The 20,494-nt window shown below is 36.9% G+C and overlaps 1 protein-coding gene across 1 annotated transcript in view; it reads left to right on the forward strand.

The window, feature by feature from the left end:
* Positions 1-2,015: 2,015 nt before the first annotated feature.
* Tbx18 (T-box transcription factor 18) overlaps positions 2,016-20,494 on the forward strand; it is a 29,719-nt gene continuing 11,240 nt past the window's right edge. Inside the window, exons 1-5 of the mRNA XM_047558516.1 lie at positions 2,016-2,662; positions 3,766-3,970; positions 6,368-6,469; positions 9,523-9,694; positions 17,490-17,657. Of these exons, the coding sequence (XP_047414472.1) occupies positions 2,356-2,662; positions 3,766-3,970; positions 6,368-6,469; positions 9,523-9,694; positions 17,490-17,657 (954 nt within the window). The 5' untranslated portion in view covers positions 2,016-2,355. The remainder of the gene's footprint in view (positions 2,663-3,765; positions 3,971-6,367; positions 6,470-9,522; positions 9,695-17,489; positions 17,658-20,494) is intronic.

Consider the following 20,494-nt stretch of genomic DNA (forward strand, 5'->3'; position numbering starts at 1 on the left):
CTGAGAGTGCCGTGCAGACCCGTATAAACTTCTTATAATCAGTTTAAACTGCGGGGCATATAAAGGGACAAGAATTCGAGTCTGGAAACCGCGTTTGTCCCTGACGGTTTCTCGGAACCAGCCGCTCCTCCTCCTCCAGTTGCTGGACTCGAGTAGGCCCTTAGGCTTCCGTGACTCCACCTCTGGACAGCAATGCCTCCAAGTCTCCACGGCTGCGAGGTCGACTTGGAGAAGAAACTAATCACTCCTCCTCCGGGTCACCGAGAGCCTGGTTCTGGGGCGGGGCTCCTGTTCTCACTGCGGGCTGAAACGGACTTCAGGCTCTCTAGCCCCGGGGTGCATAAAGAGTAACCTCCGGCCGCGTGGGTCTCCCCGCCCCTTTCCAGTCCAAGCTCTCCGGGCTGCCTCTCCGCTCTCCCTCATCCCTTCCTGCTCTCGGCCAAACTTCAGAAACAGAGTTTGCACTTATTATTTTTAAAGACATAATATAATATTGTCCTGGAACACTGCTTGAGTTTGGGTCCCCGAACATCTCCAAACTGGTGACCGAGGTTTTCTTTTGAAATGCAAAACAAACCCTTCCCGTTGATGACATTTCCCAAGGATTTGAAGTGACCTCCTTCCCAAGGATATTACGGAGTCCTTTATGATCCTGAGACAGCCAGGCTCGGCAGGGCCGCCTGCATGTGCCTCTGGGCACCGCCTGCTAGGTTTCTGCTCCTCTGCTGCTGTCCAGTCTTGAAGGAACCGAGAGCTACCCCAAGTTACGTGCAGCAAAAAGATTGGTCCCAACATCGAAGCTACTTCCAGAAGCCACTCTCCTGAACGCTTATAGAGAAGTCAGAATAAAATAGGGCAGCTAACGGTTGTGGAGGTTGAATTGAACAAGAGAGGAAAAAAAAATAAAGCAGTTATTAGTTATGTGTCTTATACCAAAAGGTAGTACACATTATTTTATTCTACAATTTGCTTACACCAAACACGTTTTTTGTTAATCTTAAAAAATCGAGTTGAAGCTACAAAACAAACTATGTACGTTTGTCATTCAACTGAAAAGTGCTATTTTCCTTTGAATTTATTTTAAAGAAACAAGTTGATTCTCAAAAAATTAAGTGGTACATTGTTAAACTAGGAAGAATATGAAGTTAAGTCAGAGAAGGTTTTAGAGCTGCAGTCGCGTTTTACAATTTATTGTATTTGCGAAGTTTAAAAGGGTTTTGAGGTTAAGTTTATATCATTAAAACATACAGAACAAAAATTCCACGATCTGCTTTAAAATAAATAAAATTCTTTGAAAGAACGAGGGGTCTCCAAAAAAGGGGGGTGCTTTTCCTGGTAGTTTATAAGGACGCCTGAGTGATAATGTAACGTTGTGTTTCTAAATATGGGTGATTTAAATATTTTTGAACCTGTCACCAATAAGAAACATCCACGGAGTAAAATTTGAGCCTAATGCTATGCTGTGTCCAGAGCGGGCACTATTAAATGCGGGGATGTTCAAAGAGAAATGACCTACTGGTGGCTGTGAATTCTCCCCGCCTCTCAAAATATTCCGAGTTGTAGCAACTTGAAGTGATAAGAATGTGGGACCGGGAATTAAGACTCCTTGAAAGATTCTAGATATGCTAACTTAATGATTTTTCTCAGTTTAGACAGAATACTCCGCCTTTTCAGGCCCTGGTGAGAAAAGCAGGAGATTCTGGGCCTGGAAAGGGCTTGTGGGAGGCAGCCAGACTGATAGGGTTCAGCGAGCGCTAGGCTGGCACTTCTAAACCAGATGGCGGCGCTTTTCACTCCACGTTTTTTGCTACCTTGTAAGGAAGTGGGCGCGGGCACAGCGGAGTCGGTGCCTCCTGATTGGCTACCTGTCTCGGCGATTGACAGGTTCCCAGGCTCCGCCTCCACTGCTTTATTGACACTAATGAGCAAGTTCTTCCCACCGCTCTCCTGCCTGGAAGTGCTGACAGATCAAGGCAACAAATTTCAATTACAATCCCTAATTTGTGTCCGCAGAGTGTTTTTTACCCATGTTAGCCCTTTCTGGCGCATCAGTCGAGGCAGATCTTGGAGCAGCAGAAGGAGGTGGAGGGGGTGGGAGCGAAGGAGTGCATCAGTGAGAAAGCGCGAGAAAGACTGAGGGAAGGAAACTTGGCGGTCTCAGTGCTGGTTCCTCGGATCCCAACAGAAGCGAGAAAGAGGAAACGACAAATTTCTTCTTGCCCGCGGCGGGGAAGGGGACAGATACGGAAGACCCCAAGAACTGTTCCGTTTTTGGTGGGGCAAGGAGAGCGAGTGTGTGCGTGAGCCCGCGTGAGTGTATATGAGAGAGGGGCTGGCGGGTACCGGGCGGCGGGGATGGCCGAGAAGCGGAGGGGCTCGCCGTGCAGTATGCTAAGTCTCAAGGCGCACGCCTTCTCTGTGGAGGCGCTGATCGGCGCAGAGAAGCAGCAACAGCTTCAAAAGAAGCGACGAAGGCTGGGCGCGGAAGAGGCGGCAGGGGCCGCGGACGACGGAGGTTGCAGTTGTGGAGGTGGCGCGGGCGAAAAGAGCTCCTCGGAGGGAGATGAAGGCGCTGCGCACCCACAGCCAGCTGGAGCGTCGTCCGGGCCAGCCCGGAGCTGCGCAGACCTGGAGCGGAGCTGTGGCTCCCGAGGAGCCGCGGGTGAGTTTGCCCCTTCCAGCCCAACTTCTTTCCGGCGCGTCCCCTCCCAGGTCCCGCCTGCCCGCACGGCCGCGGCGAACCTGAACTGATAGTCTGTAGGTGTGCGTGAGCGCGGTGTCCTTAAGCGACTAAGGCAACTGAGCCAGGAGCGCCTTGGCCTTGGGTGTCAGGTACAAGGCTCGCTACGCAAGCCGGTCACTCTCGGTACGGTTAAAATGCGGCTCCCAGCCTCACCCAGCAAGCTGCCGCCGCCCATTTGATATCCAGCGCCGACAGCCGCGGCTGTTTGCGAAACTCTGCGATGCCGATCGGTGCTTTTCGCATCTGCCTCCCTTGGGGTTCCAGCCAATGGGTGCTCCTTTTTCTTTCCTAACTTTTAAAAGCCTGGGGCGGGGGGAGGGTAGAGCGACAGCATAACCCCCCCGAAACCGGAACGAATGCCCTAAACCGTTTGTTTAAACCAGGAAGAGGGCGGTGTATTTGCAAACGTGGTTTCCCGGGGATAGCGGAGCTGTTCCCTTCCCTTTCCTTCTGGATTCCCCTGCCAAGACCGACGGCGACAGCTGCCTTGCTTTTTGCGCTCTTCTCGCCGCTTTGCTGCTGGACTTGAAGTGCTGAGCGGCCGGGAGCGGGGTCTGAAAAAGTTTCTAGAGGATGCCTCAGGCAGAGCCCAGAGCGAGGCGCCTCAGAAGCTTGTAGTGAAGACAGGCCCAGGCATTCGCGACCCGGGGCCCAGGCGCCTGGCGCTTTAGCGGCAAGCGCTTCGGGGCGCGGGTTCTGTAAAAGTCTACACTGGGACTGTACCCCGGGACTTGTGTCAGACAGTCTGGCGCACGTCGTACACCCCGCGGAGGCGCGAAACCTTTTGGGGCCTCGGCCTAGCAAATCCCCTCTCCCGGGCTCTGGACCTTGGGGCCAGGCGGGCCTCGCGGAAGCCGTGTCCATCGATGGGCCTGTTCGCTAGGTGGCCCCGAAGTCACTGAAGCTTCCCCTTTTCCCTCAGTCCTTTCCTTCTCCTCAGCCGCCCGCAAAGGAGTCTGTCTTCCTGGGCGGCTTCCCCACGGGAGCCCTCACCAGTCATCTCTCTGCCTTTTGCTGTCCAGGCAGCTGTGAGGACGGCTTCCTGCCGGGCGCTTCCCCGCTGGCGTCCCCCGGAGGCTCCCCGAAAGGGTCCCCCGCGCCCGCCCTGGCCCGGCCTGGGTCGCCGCTGCCCTCTCCCCAGGCGCCGAGGGTAGATCTACAAGGAGCAGAACTCTGGAAGCGCTTTCACGAGATCGGCACCGAGATGATCATCACCAAGGCGGGCAGGTAAGGGGCGAGCTGGAGCTGATGCCCCCACCAAACCGGAGGGTGTCACCCAGCCCTCGCCGGAGTAGGGAGAAGGGCCTGCAGCGCGGCGGGAGCTCTGGGTCGCCTTTTCTGACAGATAGGATAAGGCCCAGACATGCTCACTTTTGAGGCTGGCTTTCCTATTTTTCACCAAGTGCAGTCGGTGGAGGGCCCAGCCTGGCCGCCCACTTGTTAGTGCCAGGAGAAAAGTGTGACCGCTAATGCCTCAGCTATCGCGGCTGATGTTCCTCATGTAAGGTTCTTACAGATTCGAGGTCATATTTAAGTCCAACTAGGTATTTATATAAGCTCCGGTTAACAGTTCTGGAAGTACATTATTCCCCTTACTCTTTTTTGACTTTTTAAAACCGTTTACTCTTTAGCAAACTATGATTCGCTTTTTCAGATTTGAAATTTCCAGGTTGGTTCTTTATCAGTTTTTCTGGCACTGAGAACATGATGTATTGTGCTCTTTTGTTATTAGAGTTGGATGAAAAATCACTGTAATTAACCAGTAATATATATTTAATCATGTATAACTGTAAGAATAATTACCCTGATTTTTAAAAATCCTATTTGTAGATCTGCAGTTATGTAGTTACTTTTTTCCTAAATGAAGTCTAACACATAAACTTAAATTAGCTGAAGAATAATTTTAAAAAAACCTTCTGTGAGAAATTATGTTTTTTTAAAGTATAAAATTTGCACATTAATCAGTTAGTAAAATAAATTGATTTGTTGGCCAGATTGTGTTATTTTGAGGTGGACACAAAGGTATTTATATTTGCATTTAAAAACTTTCAGTTCATTTAGTGCAGTGAAATCTATTAATAATATGCTTCCTTAAAAGGAACTTTAAAAAGCACACACAACTCTTTCAGGGAGTACACATGGTAAAAACCTGGATAGCATAAAAGTATCCGAACTTATTAGAAATTACAAAAACATATTTTATTGAATCCATATGCTACCTTCTACATTTTCACAGAGCTTTTATTAATGATCCAAATTCGGTCTTCAACAACACAAAGCAACAGTTGTCGTATAAAGGATGTAGTTAAAGACCTTTACTCTTTATCTTACAGGTGCACTGAAATAACACTAAAACAGTCAGCATATTAAACTGTTCTCATGCTTAGTTAGGAATAATGGACTTTCCTTTCTCTGGAATTAGTCTCTAATAGCATTATTGTTTTAGAAAAAAATTGGTAAATAACTACTAAAATTTGTGTTATGAGGCTAAATTAGTCAAAATTAGATTAATTGGAAGTCCTGGATATAAATCAAAGATGAAAGATATTTTTTAAAAAAGGAATTTCTGTATTTGTTTTTTAAAGTATGTACAATAATTTGCTGTTGTATTTCTTGCTACTGTGCCCTTTTCAAAGGATAGGTACATTTACTTTAGTATCTCCTTTGGTATATATCTCTGGAAAGTCAAGAGAAATGGGGATTTCATTTGTTTTAATTAGCGAAGGTTTGAGTAAGATTGGTTAAAATAGAAAGCATTTTTGAGGTGTGATGGGGGAAGGAATTATTTGGTAAATATACATTGTGTTTAGTTTCTGCTTTCAATAAAGAAGTTTTACTATACCTTTCAAATTTAGAGCAACTTTTGCACTTCACCTCTACCATGCTGCAGACAGGAAGTCCTGTCTCAATAAAGAACATATTGTTTGGTTATAGCATAGCACATTGGCTCCTTGTGGTTTTTTATAACCCCTTTTAAAATTTCACATTATAATATATTTTATCACTTTCAGAAATTTGAAATTTCTATTTCTACCATTTGGTCCATTTTATTATTTGTATTATTAAAGTAAATATGCTTACTGATTTTGTTTTAAGAAGTAAAGTGCTTGCTTTCTTTAGTGCCATCACTCCCTCAGTGTAGGAATAGTTCTTTTATTTTTAGCTAGTTGACATTTTGGTTAACATGGAGCACATATACATAGGGTGCAAAAATTGCATTTTGAAATAGTTTGAATATGTTCTATGTTCTGACACTTTGAATTGCATCACCGAAGGGAGTGCTATGAATTTGATCACTTTAAAAATAGGGATTGGAGGGTGGAGAGGGGACACGGAGATAGGAAGGATAGTAGAATGAAACATACATTATTACCTTATGTCATATATGACTGCATGACCAATGTGATTCCACATGTACAATAAGAAAAATGAAAAATTATATCCCATTTATGTATGATTTATCAAAGTGCATAGATGCATTCTACTGTCATGTATAACGAATTAGAACAAATAAAAAAATTGAAAATAGAGATTAGAGAAATTTTTTTGCTTTAATCATTCTCCATTCTTACTCACAAACAAAAACAAAACCCAAATCTACTTTCTCCCTTCCCTTATAAATAGGCGCATGTTTCCAGCAATGAGAGTGAAGATCTCTGGATTAGATCCTCACCAGCAGTACTATATTGCCATGGATATTGTGCCAGTGGACAACAAAAGATACAGGTACAGCGTTTGGATACATGATAATACGAAAATATTAGGATTTTGTAGACTAGTCCCTGTTTCACTTGTGACTTCTATGATCTTTGTTTCCAGAAGCCTGTACAATTTCTACATCTATAGTCCAGTGCCCATGGGTTTCTGCAGTCCAGATAATGTCTTCTCTTGCAGGAAAATATGGAAACTGAATTTTTGTTTTGCCTTTGTTAGATACAGAAATGTCTTCAATTATTGAAGACTTTTAATAGGGACCAATTTGGTATTGCTAAAGAAGATTTTTTAAATAAAATTGATGATAAACTAAATATCTTTTATATTGATTCATGTTTCACTTAGGATTCTGAGAAGAAATGTTTTGTAAAGTTTGTAAATAGACATTATGGTAAATGTTTTATATCCTTAATATTTTTTAAAAAATTCATATTAATTTCCTTTATATTTTTATATTCAAAATTATAAATGTAGGCATTTTCTATTTAATTTGAGGAAATTACTAAGATTTTCTACAAGTAAGAAAAATAAAATCTCTTAATTCATTGATATTAAGACTTCTCTAAATTGGCAATGAATTGTTACTTTTTGGACTTTCTAGTTGATAGTAGTTTTTAAAAACCTTTATAATATTTTGATTTTGAAAGATTATATTTATCTAGACATTAGGTGAAATTTGAAAAGATGCATGTTCTTCAGTTTCGAGCCAAACCTTGTTCTTTTTTTCTTTTGTAAGAAAGTAAATCGGCTATTTTCAATGGCAATGCTTTTTGTTTTTCCAAAGAGCTAAAAATACTAACATTTTAAAAAGGAAGTTTTGAGCATTTGGAAGATAAGATGATGGATACAGTTTAAATTTTGCTCCTCTTTGTTTCTTTTAAAAATAGAGTGTTTAGTAAGTTTTAAAGTGAAATTGAATTTGGCTTTTAATCATTTAAAAAATTAGGGAGTTGTTTTTGACAAACGAGTTTATGGTGTCAAAAGTATATAGGTTTCAATTTGTATAATGGCATGCATGAAATACTACAAAAATGGGTAATAGAAAGTTTTGTGTTTTGTATATAAGTTGTATTTTATATACTTATTGACTGACTTATTTTAATTTTAATTTTAATTAAAATAAGTTGTTAGGAAGTTTTGCTAAAATTGTTGCATAACAGAAGCTAGAAGGTATTGAAGTTCATTCTTTAAATGTGATTTAAAACTCATATTATAATTTGTACTTTGTGCTGAGGGAGATAATGTAATTCTTAATGAGCCTGGAAATTATTCCTGTCTTTTCTAAGTTTGTGTCCTATTTCTTCCTAAAGATCTCTTCTATATATTTTAGATGTTTTATTTTACTTAATTCATTCTTATTTAGTCTTTCTCAGAACATATGAAAAATTTACATATTAGTATTAAAATGCTAGATTTTAAAAGATCTAACTGTAAAACACAAATTTGCTTTCACTTTTGTTGCTCCCTAAAAAGGAATTTGTATTTAGCATAGGTATTTAGACTCTTCTATGAAGAATGTATAACATGTAACATTTATTCTCTTAGTGAGTATGGAGTTTTGAACTACTCAGTGTGTATAATTTTGCAATATTTTGATAGAGCATGTAACTCTATTTTGGTAGTAACATAGTAATATCTATGGTGCAGTTTTTTCTTGCATTTCTAAAATTTCCATTTTACTTTCCAACTTTTTCAGTAATGTTAAAAATATTTTCATTTATTCTTTGATGTCAAAGACTGGTGGTATTTGGTCAAGTTAAAAATGATTGCCCCTTATCAGAATGTAAAATGAGTAACCACAAAAGCCCAGAGTCAGAAACTTATTTATTAAAATATCGTATTGATTAAAGAAATGTTTTAAAAATTCTTGTAATTCTCTGCTGATGTATTTTTCCCAAGAAAGGAATTAAATAATAGAAGGCATTGAGTTCGAAAGGGAATGAAATATGTCACCCTACTTGAAACAAAGAGTCTCACCAGAGAGGTGATGAAAATGTTTCATACTGTTTTAAAAAGAAATTTGTACATTACACAGGTAGAATTTTCTGAAACCATTTGCAAATAGTTTCAGAAATTATTGCTGTAAATCGTATGCCATGTTTTTAATACTCAAAGGTAACAAAAACATTGAAAAGGACATAATTTCATTTTATACTCTTTTTATCCAATATACTAATTCCTAGATTTTAAATTTACATTAATAGATTATTGTCATTATGGGTTTAAATTTTAAGATCTTATGTATTACTTGAAATATTGTTATTTAAATGACTTCTTACTGAATTATGTATATTTGGCATATATAATTAAACAGCATAGGATATTTTGTCTATTAGAAAAGTAACATTTATTGGTATACCATCATTTTCAAAGGTTGATTTATATCTTGACTAGTGGTGTTTGAAAACTACTTGAAATAATTTTCTTTCAAGAAAGAGAACCATCAGAGATGAATCAAGGACTACATTTAATATTATTCAAAAATTTTAAATTAAACTGAATACCTCAACCTTGTAATTGTCATAATATTAGGAAAAAATTCTAAATAACAAATAAGACTATTTTCCTATCAAAATATGACCATTTCCTCTCACCTTTCTGTTATCTATTCCATAAGCCTGTACAGAGCCTAAAATGGGAAGTAATCTTTAAGGAAGTGGGATCTTTTAAAATAACTGTCAAGTATTTTGAGATTTACTTAAAGATGATGTTGACAACTTCATAGTTTCTTCATGACAGATGAAAAATGGAAAATCTCACACTAAAGATAGAATTTTTAATGCAAGTGTGATTCATTAGAATTAAGATACTTAAATTTATGGGGGTGATAGTGTGTGTATTTTTCACTAAGCCCTTAATGTCCTGCTTACTGTGAGTTGTCAGTAGGCCCCTGAAACTTCAGAAAATGTTTCAAAAGTGCCTGAATGCTTATTCTGGAAATAAAGAGGAAATAAATTTATTTTAGATTTAAAAAAGAAGCATGCACATTTCATCTGATACTATTGAGTTGGAAATTCCTAAAAACAAATAGTCCATATTCTGAGAATCTTGTCTTTGCCTTCTAGGTATGTTTACCACAGCTCTAAATGGATGGTAGCAGGTAATGCTGACTCCCCTGTGCCACCCCGGGTGTATATTCATCCAGACTCACCTGCCTCCGGGGAGACTTGGATGAGACAAGTGATCAGCTTCGACAAGCTGAAGCTCACCAACAATGAACTGGATGACCAAGGCCATGTGAGTAGATGGCCTCTGTAATACACCACCATTGGATGGCATGGCCAAATCTATGTTGTGCCTGACTGAAGGAAATGGACACTTCTAAAATCACAATATTACTTTCTTGTTTGATCAGCACATGCATAATCTGTACAAAAATCAGACTATATTTGCATCAGAGACTATGCTTATGGTTTTGAAGTATATTATGAAACATAAAATAGGTTAAAACTAGACACTACATTTGCATTGGAGAGAAAAAATCCAAGGCAAAGACTTTTATTTTAGCTAAAATATTTGTATGAAATCTCATGAGATGCTAGTTTTTATATTCTAAATATGAATACTACTTGGGAGTTTGGTAAATAAGAATAATGATTTATTGTATACTGCCTGCATTCAACTCTTTTCTCAACTGAGGCTCATTGCTCCTCAGTACTAGCCCAGGCTTATGCTATTTGTGTGTCCCATCTGCAAACTCCCAGCTGTTTTGTAATGACATTTAATGTGTCAAAATATGTTATAACAAGAATTCCTTTTGTTCTTAAAACTGGTGAAACATGATATGTAAGTTAAAGTTCAGTCATTTCAATAATACATTTTTAACACCTTATTAATTTTATGCAGCATTGTTCTTATGCAAGATTTCTATTTTATTATTTTAATAAATAAGTAACCCTGAATGCATGCTGATTTCTGTTCAAAACTAACATTTCTATTAGGTTTTCATTATTTAAGAATGTTTTGATTGAATTGGAACTGAAATGCCTTAAAGAACACATCACACATAAAAGAAACAGCAATGTATTCATTTTTCAAAGGAGTAACATAAAGATAGCATATTTATGAGCAAACCTTTTAAAACAAAAATACAAACTCATAAATTGTAATACAGTGATGACAGGATATGGTTTGCAAGTTGCTAGACAATGTCTTAAACACTTTACCTTAATGAAAACCTTTGAGTACTAATTTCATTGTGGTACATTTGCAGTGTGTAGGTTTTTAGGACACATCTAGTAAAACCTCACATTGGTAGTGCTTTTGTTTATTAATTATCACCTTTTATGATTTCAAACAGAATCAGAAAAATAATATAAATTTCTTTCCTGAATCCACCTTCATGCTGTACATTTTAGTGCATTATTTCATTTCCCTTCTTTTTATTCTTTGTGCTTATTTTTATAATTTAATGTTGACAAATTAAAATGGATATTCTTCATTTCAGTGAAAGAACATTGGTTTCTTTCTCATTGTGGGAGCTGACTGTGAAATGTTGGTAGCATATTCATTGGGAGTTCCTTTTTTGCATAGGAAATTTTAGAATAAATGTCACTTAGCATTAAATATTTTGGAAACCTAAAAGTACCCTACCATTTTTTAGTTCTCCTAGTATGATAATATATGTTTTGAAAAGATAATTGGATCCCAAAACTATTTACTATCATATATAAAGTACAAACTTTTATAGTTCTGATTCTTTCAGTCCAAATTACTAGCTTTACATCTAATATCTAACATGTTTAATATTAGATATAGATTTAGTGATTTATTATGATTTTTAATTTTGTAATTTTGTATTGCAAAGAACCCAACTTTATTTAAAACAGCATTCTTTATAAAATATAATGCATGTATGTGTATATGTATGTATGTGTTTGTATATATACATACAAGGAGAGTATGTACATTTACATATGTACACACACATATATATATGTAGCTAAAGAGAGAGACTTAAATAATTGGGTCATGTGATTATCAGGGAGCTAGTAAGTCTGAAATCTACAGGGCAGGCTGGCAGGCTAGAGACCTGGGGTAAGTTGATATTGCCCCTTGAACCTTGAAGTCTGCTATCAGAATTCCCTTTTTCTCTGTAGACCTCAGTCTGTTTTCTCTTAAGACCTTCAACTGATGGGATAAGGCCCACCCACATTATGGAGGATAATCTTCTTTATTACAAGTCTGCCAATTTAAATGTTAATGTTTCCTAAAAAATGCTTTCACAGCAAACTATAGACTGGTGTTTGACCAAGTATCTGGGCACTGTAGCTAGCCAAGTTGACACAAAAAATTAACTATCAATATCATTTATTTAAAACATAAAAGAATAGATTACAGATTGAAATTCAGCTCTGTAAATCTAAATAATTAAAATATTTCACTATCAGGAAAATAAAACAGCAGAAGCTGTAAAATCTAGAGAATTGTGTCATCTATTTGTGAAAATTTTAAGATTGAGGCAGGATGTACTAGTTTAATAAAAGAAGGCAGTTAATGTGTGCAGGGAGCAGGGAAAGAGCTGTTTCTATGCAATTTGGAAGCAAGGAGATTGTCTTTGTAAAAACGTATGTACCTGTCAGTTACACTAGAGGAGAGTGTGGAAGGGAAGGTGCTTCTATCCATCAATCATTTAAAATACCTTGAAAACTTTGTAAAATGTAGTGAAAGATATAAAGCGGTAGTTCCTACCTTTGGTGAGTTTCTAGCCTAAATGGGGAAGGAAGGGAACTTTCACACAGATTATCATCCTACCAGCTCTGAGAGATAGATGCCATCTTGATACTTCCAGGAGAAATTGGGTGGGCTTCCTGTACAAGGTGTCTGTTCTATTCACTCAGTTCTATGACCCCAAATGAGGATAGAGTAGAGATTAGGAATTTATTTCTAATTCCACTGGTGATTATGACTGAGGGGTCTACCAAGACAACCATACCATTCAGGTGAAACTTTATAATTCAATAGTCCCTTTCCTGGCACAGGGGAGGTACTTACCCTTCTGCCTTCCCCAGCACCCACTTCTAATTATAAAGGAAGTTATTGTAACTTCTAGTAAAATTGTGGACTCAAATGAGAAGTGATTTCCTAAGTTGCTTTCCTGCTTTTTTTTGTCCTTCCAATTCCCAGTTTTACTCTGCTAAAGATGTGTAAGCATACTGCATTGTGACTTGTTAACTCCATATAGATCTGGAACTTTTATTAATTTAATGCAGTGCCATTTCAGGAATTAGATTCTCACAGGCTGTGACTCGACCTAGGACCACATGAGACATGACATTATTGTGGTTTTCCCAAAGTGACTTTTCAGCTTTCTAAATACCAGGGATTATTTAGAAAGGAATATTTGTGAGAATTCAGAATGGAAATATGTCTTCATGCCAAAGTTAAGAATCTTTGAATGTTGTGCACATTTATAATCCCTACCTGATCCTTGGAGAATCTTCAACAAGTTTTATACTGTCTTTTATATAAAGCAGAATTGGTCCTTGGGCTACCCATGTGCAGATTGTTAGTATACTTGGGTTGGGTAGTTTCTCATTATGTGCATGTTTCCCTGTTCACTTGGATCTTGCCATCTGAAGGAAAACATTTAGATAAGCATCTACCTGAAAAGCTAGAAGACATTTAAGAGGAAATGCTGCTACTTAAACCTCAACAGAACTTGTACCCATAGTGCTGGGATGCTTTGGAAAGTAGTATAGCCAGGCCATGCAGTCATAGTCAGGGGCCTGTGGGAGGGCCTGTGTTATCAAATGCTGGGGACTCAAGTATACAGATCCCCTCACTCACTATCTTCCTATTTCCCCCTTGAGAATTGGATGCTGAAACAAGATATTACAGATATTATTGACAAAGTCTCCCTGGTGATCATGGGAAAATCACTTCACTCTTTGAGGCTTGGTTTTCTCATGGGCTATATTGGAATCAGATAACTTTGAATGAATCAGGTGAGCTGATGAACATGAAAGTACTTATTTTTAAGGAGTGCTTTATATAGTGTCACATATAAAACAAAAATAAGGCTTCCTTGCTATAGAGTTTGTGAGTCAGTTGTTATAGTTTTGTCCCCTACCATTTAAAGTGAGTTGGTACTTGGTATCACCAAAAATGCAGGGAACCAGGTTTTTCCTATCTGTTTCTTCTTGGTCTTTTGCTTGACTTATTCTAACCTGGGAATTTAAGTCATCTGGAAAATTTCCAGTCAGCAGGGAGTTTCCCTATTCAGCTGTTCTGCAAGACTAGACGCAGCTGCCTGTCTGTCAAACCCCAGGCACTTTCAACTCATCAGATCAGAAATAAATAATATCATACTTCTTTTGACTCAAATCTAGTCTTTAAAGTAGAAAGCATGTATAAGCCTGTACAGCGGAAGTACTCTGCGTTTATGGACATAGATTTGTGTGACTGTAAGCCCCAAATCCTCTGTCTAAACAGAACAGAGAGCTTAGAACATGCACATCAGATGTAATTATTTGAGTTTCAGTGATGGACATTATCATTGCGGTTTCTTTTCTTTTTTTTTTTTTTAATAAGACCAGTGGTTCTCCTGGTTCTGCTTGTTCTACTTTATAAGCAAACTAAGATTAACCACTCATCATTATAATTTTGATAGTTCATTAAAAAGCAAATAATGCTATCTTGTAAAGAAGAACAGAAACTTTATGGCATTCTCTAAAAATATTTCAGAAATATGCTAAATTCTTATATTGTTGAAAACATATTATTTGGCTTGAATAATCTTCACATTGTTATTGGTGATTGCTCCTTAACATGTATACATAGGAATACATTAGTCATTTCTATACCTTACCCCAAATATTGCATCTGAAGTCATTTTTAATTGGTAAGAATATAAATAAATTATTTAAAATTTCTACATGGAGAAATTTCCTATCAGATCCCTCATTAAATAAGAACCTACTCTTCATTGTCTGGTGAACAGAAAACCCAAATAAACTTTTGTTTCTGTCATTCCAAGTCAGTTCATTCCAATCTTCTGAAATTGTGCATTTGTTTTTTTTTTTTAATGCAAAGTAGTTTTTCTTCAGTTTTCCTATTGATCTGTAATTTGTTTCTAAAAGGTATGCCAGTTCTCTCCAGGTTTTTATCAGAGCTGTTCTTTGCTTACCATAGGCATTTTGTTTCTTAGCTTGGAGAAGAGGAAGCATTTTCCCTCAAACTCTTGCATTCCCCAAGATGTCAAGCATACACCAATTTTCTCAAGAGAGAAATTAGTTAAGAAATAGAAAAGGGGTGAAGCAGAATTTACATTAATATTTATTATTATAAAATTGGCCATTTGGTTTTATGTCCATATTTGAAAATGTGTGTTAAGGTAAAAATTTATAATAAATAATTTGGGAAAAGGACCAGGACAGTTATGTCATGATTTTTCCAAGTGATGGCCTGTTGGGGTTGAATGTACTACCTCTATAGGCTAAGAACCATAGTTGTACTTCCCTTGTTGAGCCTGGCCCAGTGATGATACCTGTTCACACAGTGTAAATTCATAAAGGAATGCAGGCAGATGTGGTGAGAAACAGGCTGCGGGTCAAAGGAGTGGCTTCCAGATCCAGCCCTGAGGATTCAGAAGTCTCTTGCTTCTGTAGGCCTTAGCTTCATCATCTATAAGGTGGGATGTTAATGTTAGTTTTTTCACACTTAGAAATGTTAAACGTAATGTTACACAGAACCCTCATCTAAAGAAGGGAAGGGCCATAGCCCTTATTAAAGAACAGAAAGTAGACCTCAATTTACTTGTCATCTGCTTTCCTCTCCTAAGAGTTTTGAAAAAAAAAAAATACTAAATATAAGATACCTTTCAGCCCTGCTGAGATTTTGGGTTTCCAGGGATATAAATTTAGATTTCAATTACATCTTTCAAAATGAAGATTTGTGATCATAATTTGCTAGGAATAATATACTGAGGGAATGAGAAAAATTCCATACTTACTGAAAATATGTTTAGGATAGATATACTGATCATTCATTAGAATCATTAGAATTAAATGTTTCTGTGATTTTCAAGCTTCTTACCAGACTCATAACAAGACATACCTTTTTTTTAAAAATTTATTTTTTAGTAGTAGGTGGACATAATACCTGTATTTTATTTTTATGTGGTGCTGAGGATTGAATCCAGGACCTCACGTGTACTAGGTGAGCACACTACCACTGAGCCACAACCCCAGCCCAAGACATACCTTATATGTTATTACCTAGTGCACACATACAGACAGCTAGTGGAAACTGTTTTTTAGTACTTATCCTTACTATAAGCAATGCACTCTATTTCCTACTGTATTTTATAATTTTATTTATTTAAAAAAAAATTCTGGTTGTGACCCTTTCACTTGATTACATGAGCCTTTAATAGGTCATGGATATTCTGCCCTTCTCTTAGACCTGGAAAGAATTTTCAGAGGTTGTGGATTCCTGTCTCTAGATGCTGATGAGAGCTGTTGTCCCCTGCCTTTTTCTTTTATTCACACTGCCTCTCTAAGAGACATGTCTAATCAGCAAAATAGTTGGAGCTGCTATCCAGGCATTTCTTCCACTAGTAGAAAGAAAAACTTTAGAGTAAAACAAAACATAAGCAAAAGAAAACAATGACAACAAACCTCTGACTACAGAGTTATTACCAGAAGGTGAAGACATCCTGTTGTGACCGCAAATACACTCTTCAGGTATTGGTGTAGTTTTGTTTGAGCTGACAAAAGATTTTGAATTTGGCTTATTAAACTGCCCACATCCTGAAAAATATGAGGCAGGTCAATTGCTGTGTTCCCATAATTTTTTTCCCCTTCAAATTCATAATATCCCCAAATCTGAATTCAAATATTATAGCTTAGGAAAGATATAATAGTTTGTTAACTAAATTGATTTATGAGTATCTGAATATAGAATTCCAGCAACGAATAGAAAAATCTCACTTGATGAGACATTTTTTCCTCACCCAATCTTCCCTCAGCCTTCAAAGCATAAAACTTACAAGGGAGAAAAAAATTCATCCATAATTTCATCATCCAGAGGTGATCACCATTCATATCTTTGTATGGGTCATTGTTACCATATTTCCATGTAGTTGTGATAAATTTATAAACAATTTTGGTACTGTTATTTTAAGATTAAAAAGATATATTTCATTTTATAGTTAAATATTTCCTAAACAGTTTTAGTAACAGCTGAATACTCCTGAATTCCATGGTATGAATTTTCATTTCCCTAACTAACTTATCTAGGTTGGGCATGTAAATGGTTTATAATTTTTCCATTGTTACAAATTACACATCTTTGTACATGTAGAGCTTTTCTGAATTTGGAATACATCCTTAGCATAAATTCTTAGAGTGCAATAATTGAGTAAAAGGTAGTTGAACCATATTGTGGATTCCTACAGCAGAGTCTGAGAGGGCCAGCTTTTCCATTCTCCTAAGTCTGAGATTTGAAGAAGCCTTGTGATGGAGACACAGACACTAGGTTCTCCTGGCAATCCAGAGAATTTGTGAGCCACACACAAAGCAAATGCTAAGATGTCTTTTAAGTTCCTTTTGCTCTTGAATGGACATGTGCAGTCACAGATGAAGGAAAAGTGTCCTCTGAAGAAAACTTTGTGTATAAATGCTTATTTTTAGGGGATGGTTTATGCAATTTAAATAGTCATTTCAATCTCATTTTTATTTTTATTGGTTTATTGGTCTGATTTATAATTTGACTCATTGTAAATACAATTCATATGAGTTTATTTGTGTACTTTAAGCAACAGTAAATTTGATGTTGATTTCCTGTGGTTGATTTCCCTAAGTAGGGTTTCACTAAAATAATGATTTTTGGTTTGTATGTTTATGTACATTTTATAAATAACTTCCTAGTCATTCCTCTCCAGTTTGATATATTTTATTAAAATGGCATTTCTTCATCCTTGGAAATGTTCATTTCAGCAGGAATTTATTTTATGTATTAAATATTTAGTTTTAGTGTCAAGATTTGTCAGAGGTTTCTGATTAAATTGAGTTTTCTTTCCTTGATGTAGATTATTCTTCATTCTATGCACAAATACCAGCCACGAGTGCACGTGATTCGCAAAGACTGTGGAGATGATCTTTCTCCCATCAAGCCTGTTCCTTCTGGGGAGGGAGTGAAGGCATTCTCCTTTCCAGAGACAGTCTTCACAACTGTCACTGCCTATCAGAATCAGCAGGTATTGTTTTCAGCTGGTATCTTTATAGAATTTTTTTTAAATAGGTGTTCTATTGGTATATCTAAATGTCATGAATTATCATACAATATTTGCCAAATATGACATGCAAAGTGTGTGTATGTATACTTGATCCATGATTTCCCCAAGTAAGGCTTCTCCCATGAGGACTTCTTTAGATGAGAGGAGATGAACATGTAAAATATGAACAGAGAATTGTATCATAAAGCATGGAATTTAGTTTTTAAACTGCAGGCCATGAAAATATTTCAGAACCATTTATCTTGTACATTCATTGTTGTGTATTTACAAAAAGGGCTTTTTTCCTTTCAAACTGTGCTTTATCCATGTAGAGTGATAGAAGTGTAATAGTCTGAGAGATTAGCAATTGTGGAGTAGTCTTTTCATAAAGTTAGAAATAATTTGAAAAGTGAAATATTTCTCTTCTATATTAGTAAACATAAGCATGAGTCAAGTAAGTAGAGAATTAAATCAAAGGTAAATGCTTAGTACATGCAATTCTAGCCAGTTTCCATGAGAAATAACTATGTAATAGCTGATGTGGACTGTGGTAGATTTTTTCCTTTTAAATTTTAGTGGTCAACCAAATTGTTTTGGGTCTTCACTTCTTCCTATCTTTGTATATATTTCTGTTAAAAATTTAAGGATATTTTTATTCTGTTGTGGTATCCACTGTTTTAAAACTTGTTAGGAGATGTGGATCCCTTCCCTGTGTTCTTCCTCAGAACTGAGGGGCTAAACACTTTTATCTGGTGGCAACACTAGTCCTTCAACCAAAGCCGTCCTGTTTTTCACACTCACACTGCCGTGGTGTCATAGACCCTTTTAGGCAGAAACATGAAATGTAACCTTTAGAAGGTCTAGAGATAATTAGGATGATCTTCTCAAAATATAAGGGTCAGGGAATGATTTTCCTAGGGAAATCAGTGCATGAGGAGAAAACAGCAGAGTGTTAATATGCTTTTAACTACACCAATTCATGGTCCCTGTCTCTTTCTCACACATGAATTACCTGTGCTCTGTGTGTATTTTCTCCCACCCTCTGGTATAGTAAGTCTAATGTAGTAAGTTTTAGGCACATGTTAGCGAATAATACCAATTAGTAAACATTGACAAGTAGATAGGAGAATGGAAAAGTTAGAAGGGAAATTGGTAACAATAATATGCAATCACATTCACTTTTTAATGTCCCAGCTACTGGTTTTAAGAACTTTTGGAAAATTGGTAAGCAGATTCATCCAGTTGTTAACAGCATGAACTCTGTCTTTTGATTTCCTAGTCCATTTCTACTGGCTAATAATATATGACCTTAGGAAAGTTACTTGTAAAATGTCACTTCAACGGAAAACAAAATTGTGATAATAGCTGTGCATAAGTTGCTATGATAATTAAATGATTGATATTCATAAAACTTCAGATACTTATACATAGTCTGCATTCAATAATTGTAATAAAGTTAGTAATAAAAATAATGATAATAGTAATTGTGACATATTTCTATTTAGACAGGCACAATTATATAAATATGTAGTCTTTTTAGTAATAATATTTTAAATGTTTAAATTATTTAATGTTATTTAAACATTGCTGAAATGAACAGAGAGTTGAACTATAATGATCTGTGAAGACAAATTCCCTTCACTGATAGATTGGAAGACATGGTGAATTAATTAACAAACCCTTTCATATGTCCTTTCTAATGTAGTTCTATCCACATATCAAGACAATGTCATATGGAGCACATGTGTCTTAAGTGTTGCATGGCTGATTGGAGGATGGATGAGAGCATGCATAGGCAGTCTAGGGGAACTGCAGAGGCCTTTCTTTGCTGCAGTGTTATGCAACAAAATTCATCCTCAGTGAAGATGGGTGCAATCAGAAATATATTATTTAACTTTGTAGATTTCTTAAGCCAAGGAATTTAGAGTGCAAAGCATAGTGTACTTCTGAAAAAACAGAGTATAAATTCCTTTGGGCAAAGTACAGATTTGGTAAGAAACAGATGGGATGTTATTTATTAGTGTCCAGTTCAGGATGGCAGAAGTAAAATTGAAAATTTTTAATGGAGATGATTAAAACTTTTGTAAATCCCCCTTCCTCCTAAATCTTGTGATATTTAGTGGGCAAGAACCTGATTATGAGACAACAAATTGGAACTCTTGGTAAAATTAAATTGTCATTAATTTCTACTACAAGTATAAGATTTAATCTCATTAGAATCTTCAAGTAGTGGTTACCTCTGGTTCACTGTAGTGCTGAGATCAGGTTAGGAGTCTACAAATAAAAGACAAAAGAATGAAGTTTTCAGATGAGCACTAGAAAGGAAAGGAGAGACAAAGAAAAATATAAAGGCAGAATATTTAAGGGTATTACCTAATTCTGAAGAAGACTGTGGAGGAGTTTCATAACATTTAAGAATATGAATGGCTGATAAGTAAAAGTTAGTTATTATTTGTTTCCCATCACCACTATTGCAAGAGAAACACAATTAAACCACATCACAAAGTTCAAGGGAATAGCTTCAGTTTCAAGAGGATTTTCAAACAAAGGCAAATCATCAACAGATGATTCAAGATCTCCTTTTCTAGAAATATTAAAAGCAAAGCAAACTTTAATCTATGGAGACTGAAAAGGAGTTAGAAAGTATCTTTTTCATAGCATATGAATGTTGTGGGCGCTTTCCAAAAATTTCTTTTAACTTTACTACGAGGATATTAAAATATGTGGTGAATGGAAAGAGGAGCACAGTAGCCTTCTCTATCAAGTTAACCTTTGAATAATCTGTAGTTACACAATTATTTCTGTGTTTTATAACTTTA

This window comes from Sciurus carolinensis, chromosome 7, assembly GCF_902686445.1.
Source record: "Sciurus carolinensis chromosome 7, mSciCar1.2, whole genome shotgun sequence".
NCBI lineage: Eukaryota > Metazoa > Chordata > Mammalia > Rodentia > Sciuridae > Sciurus > Sciurus carolinensis.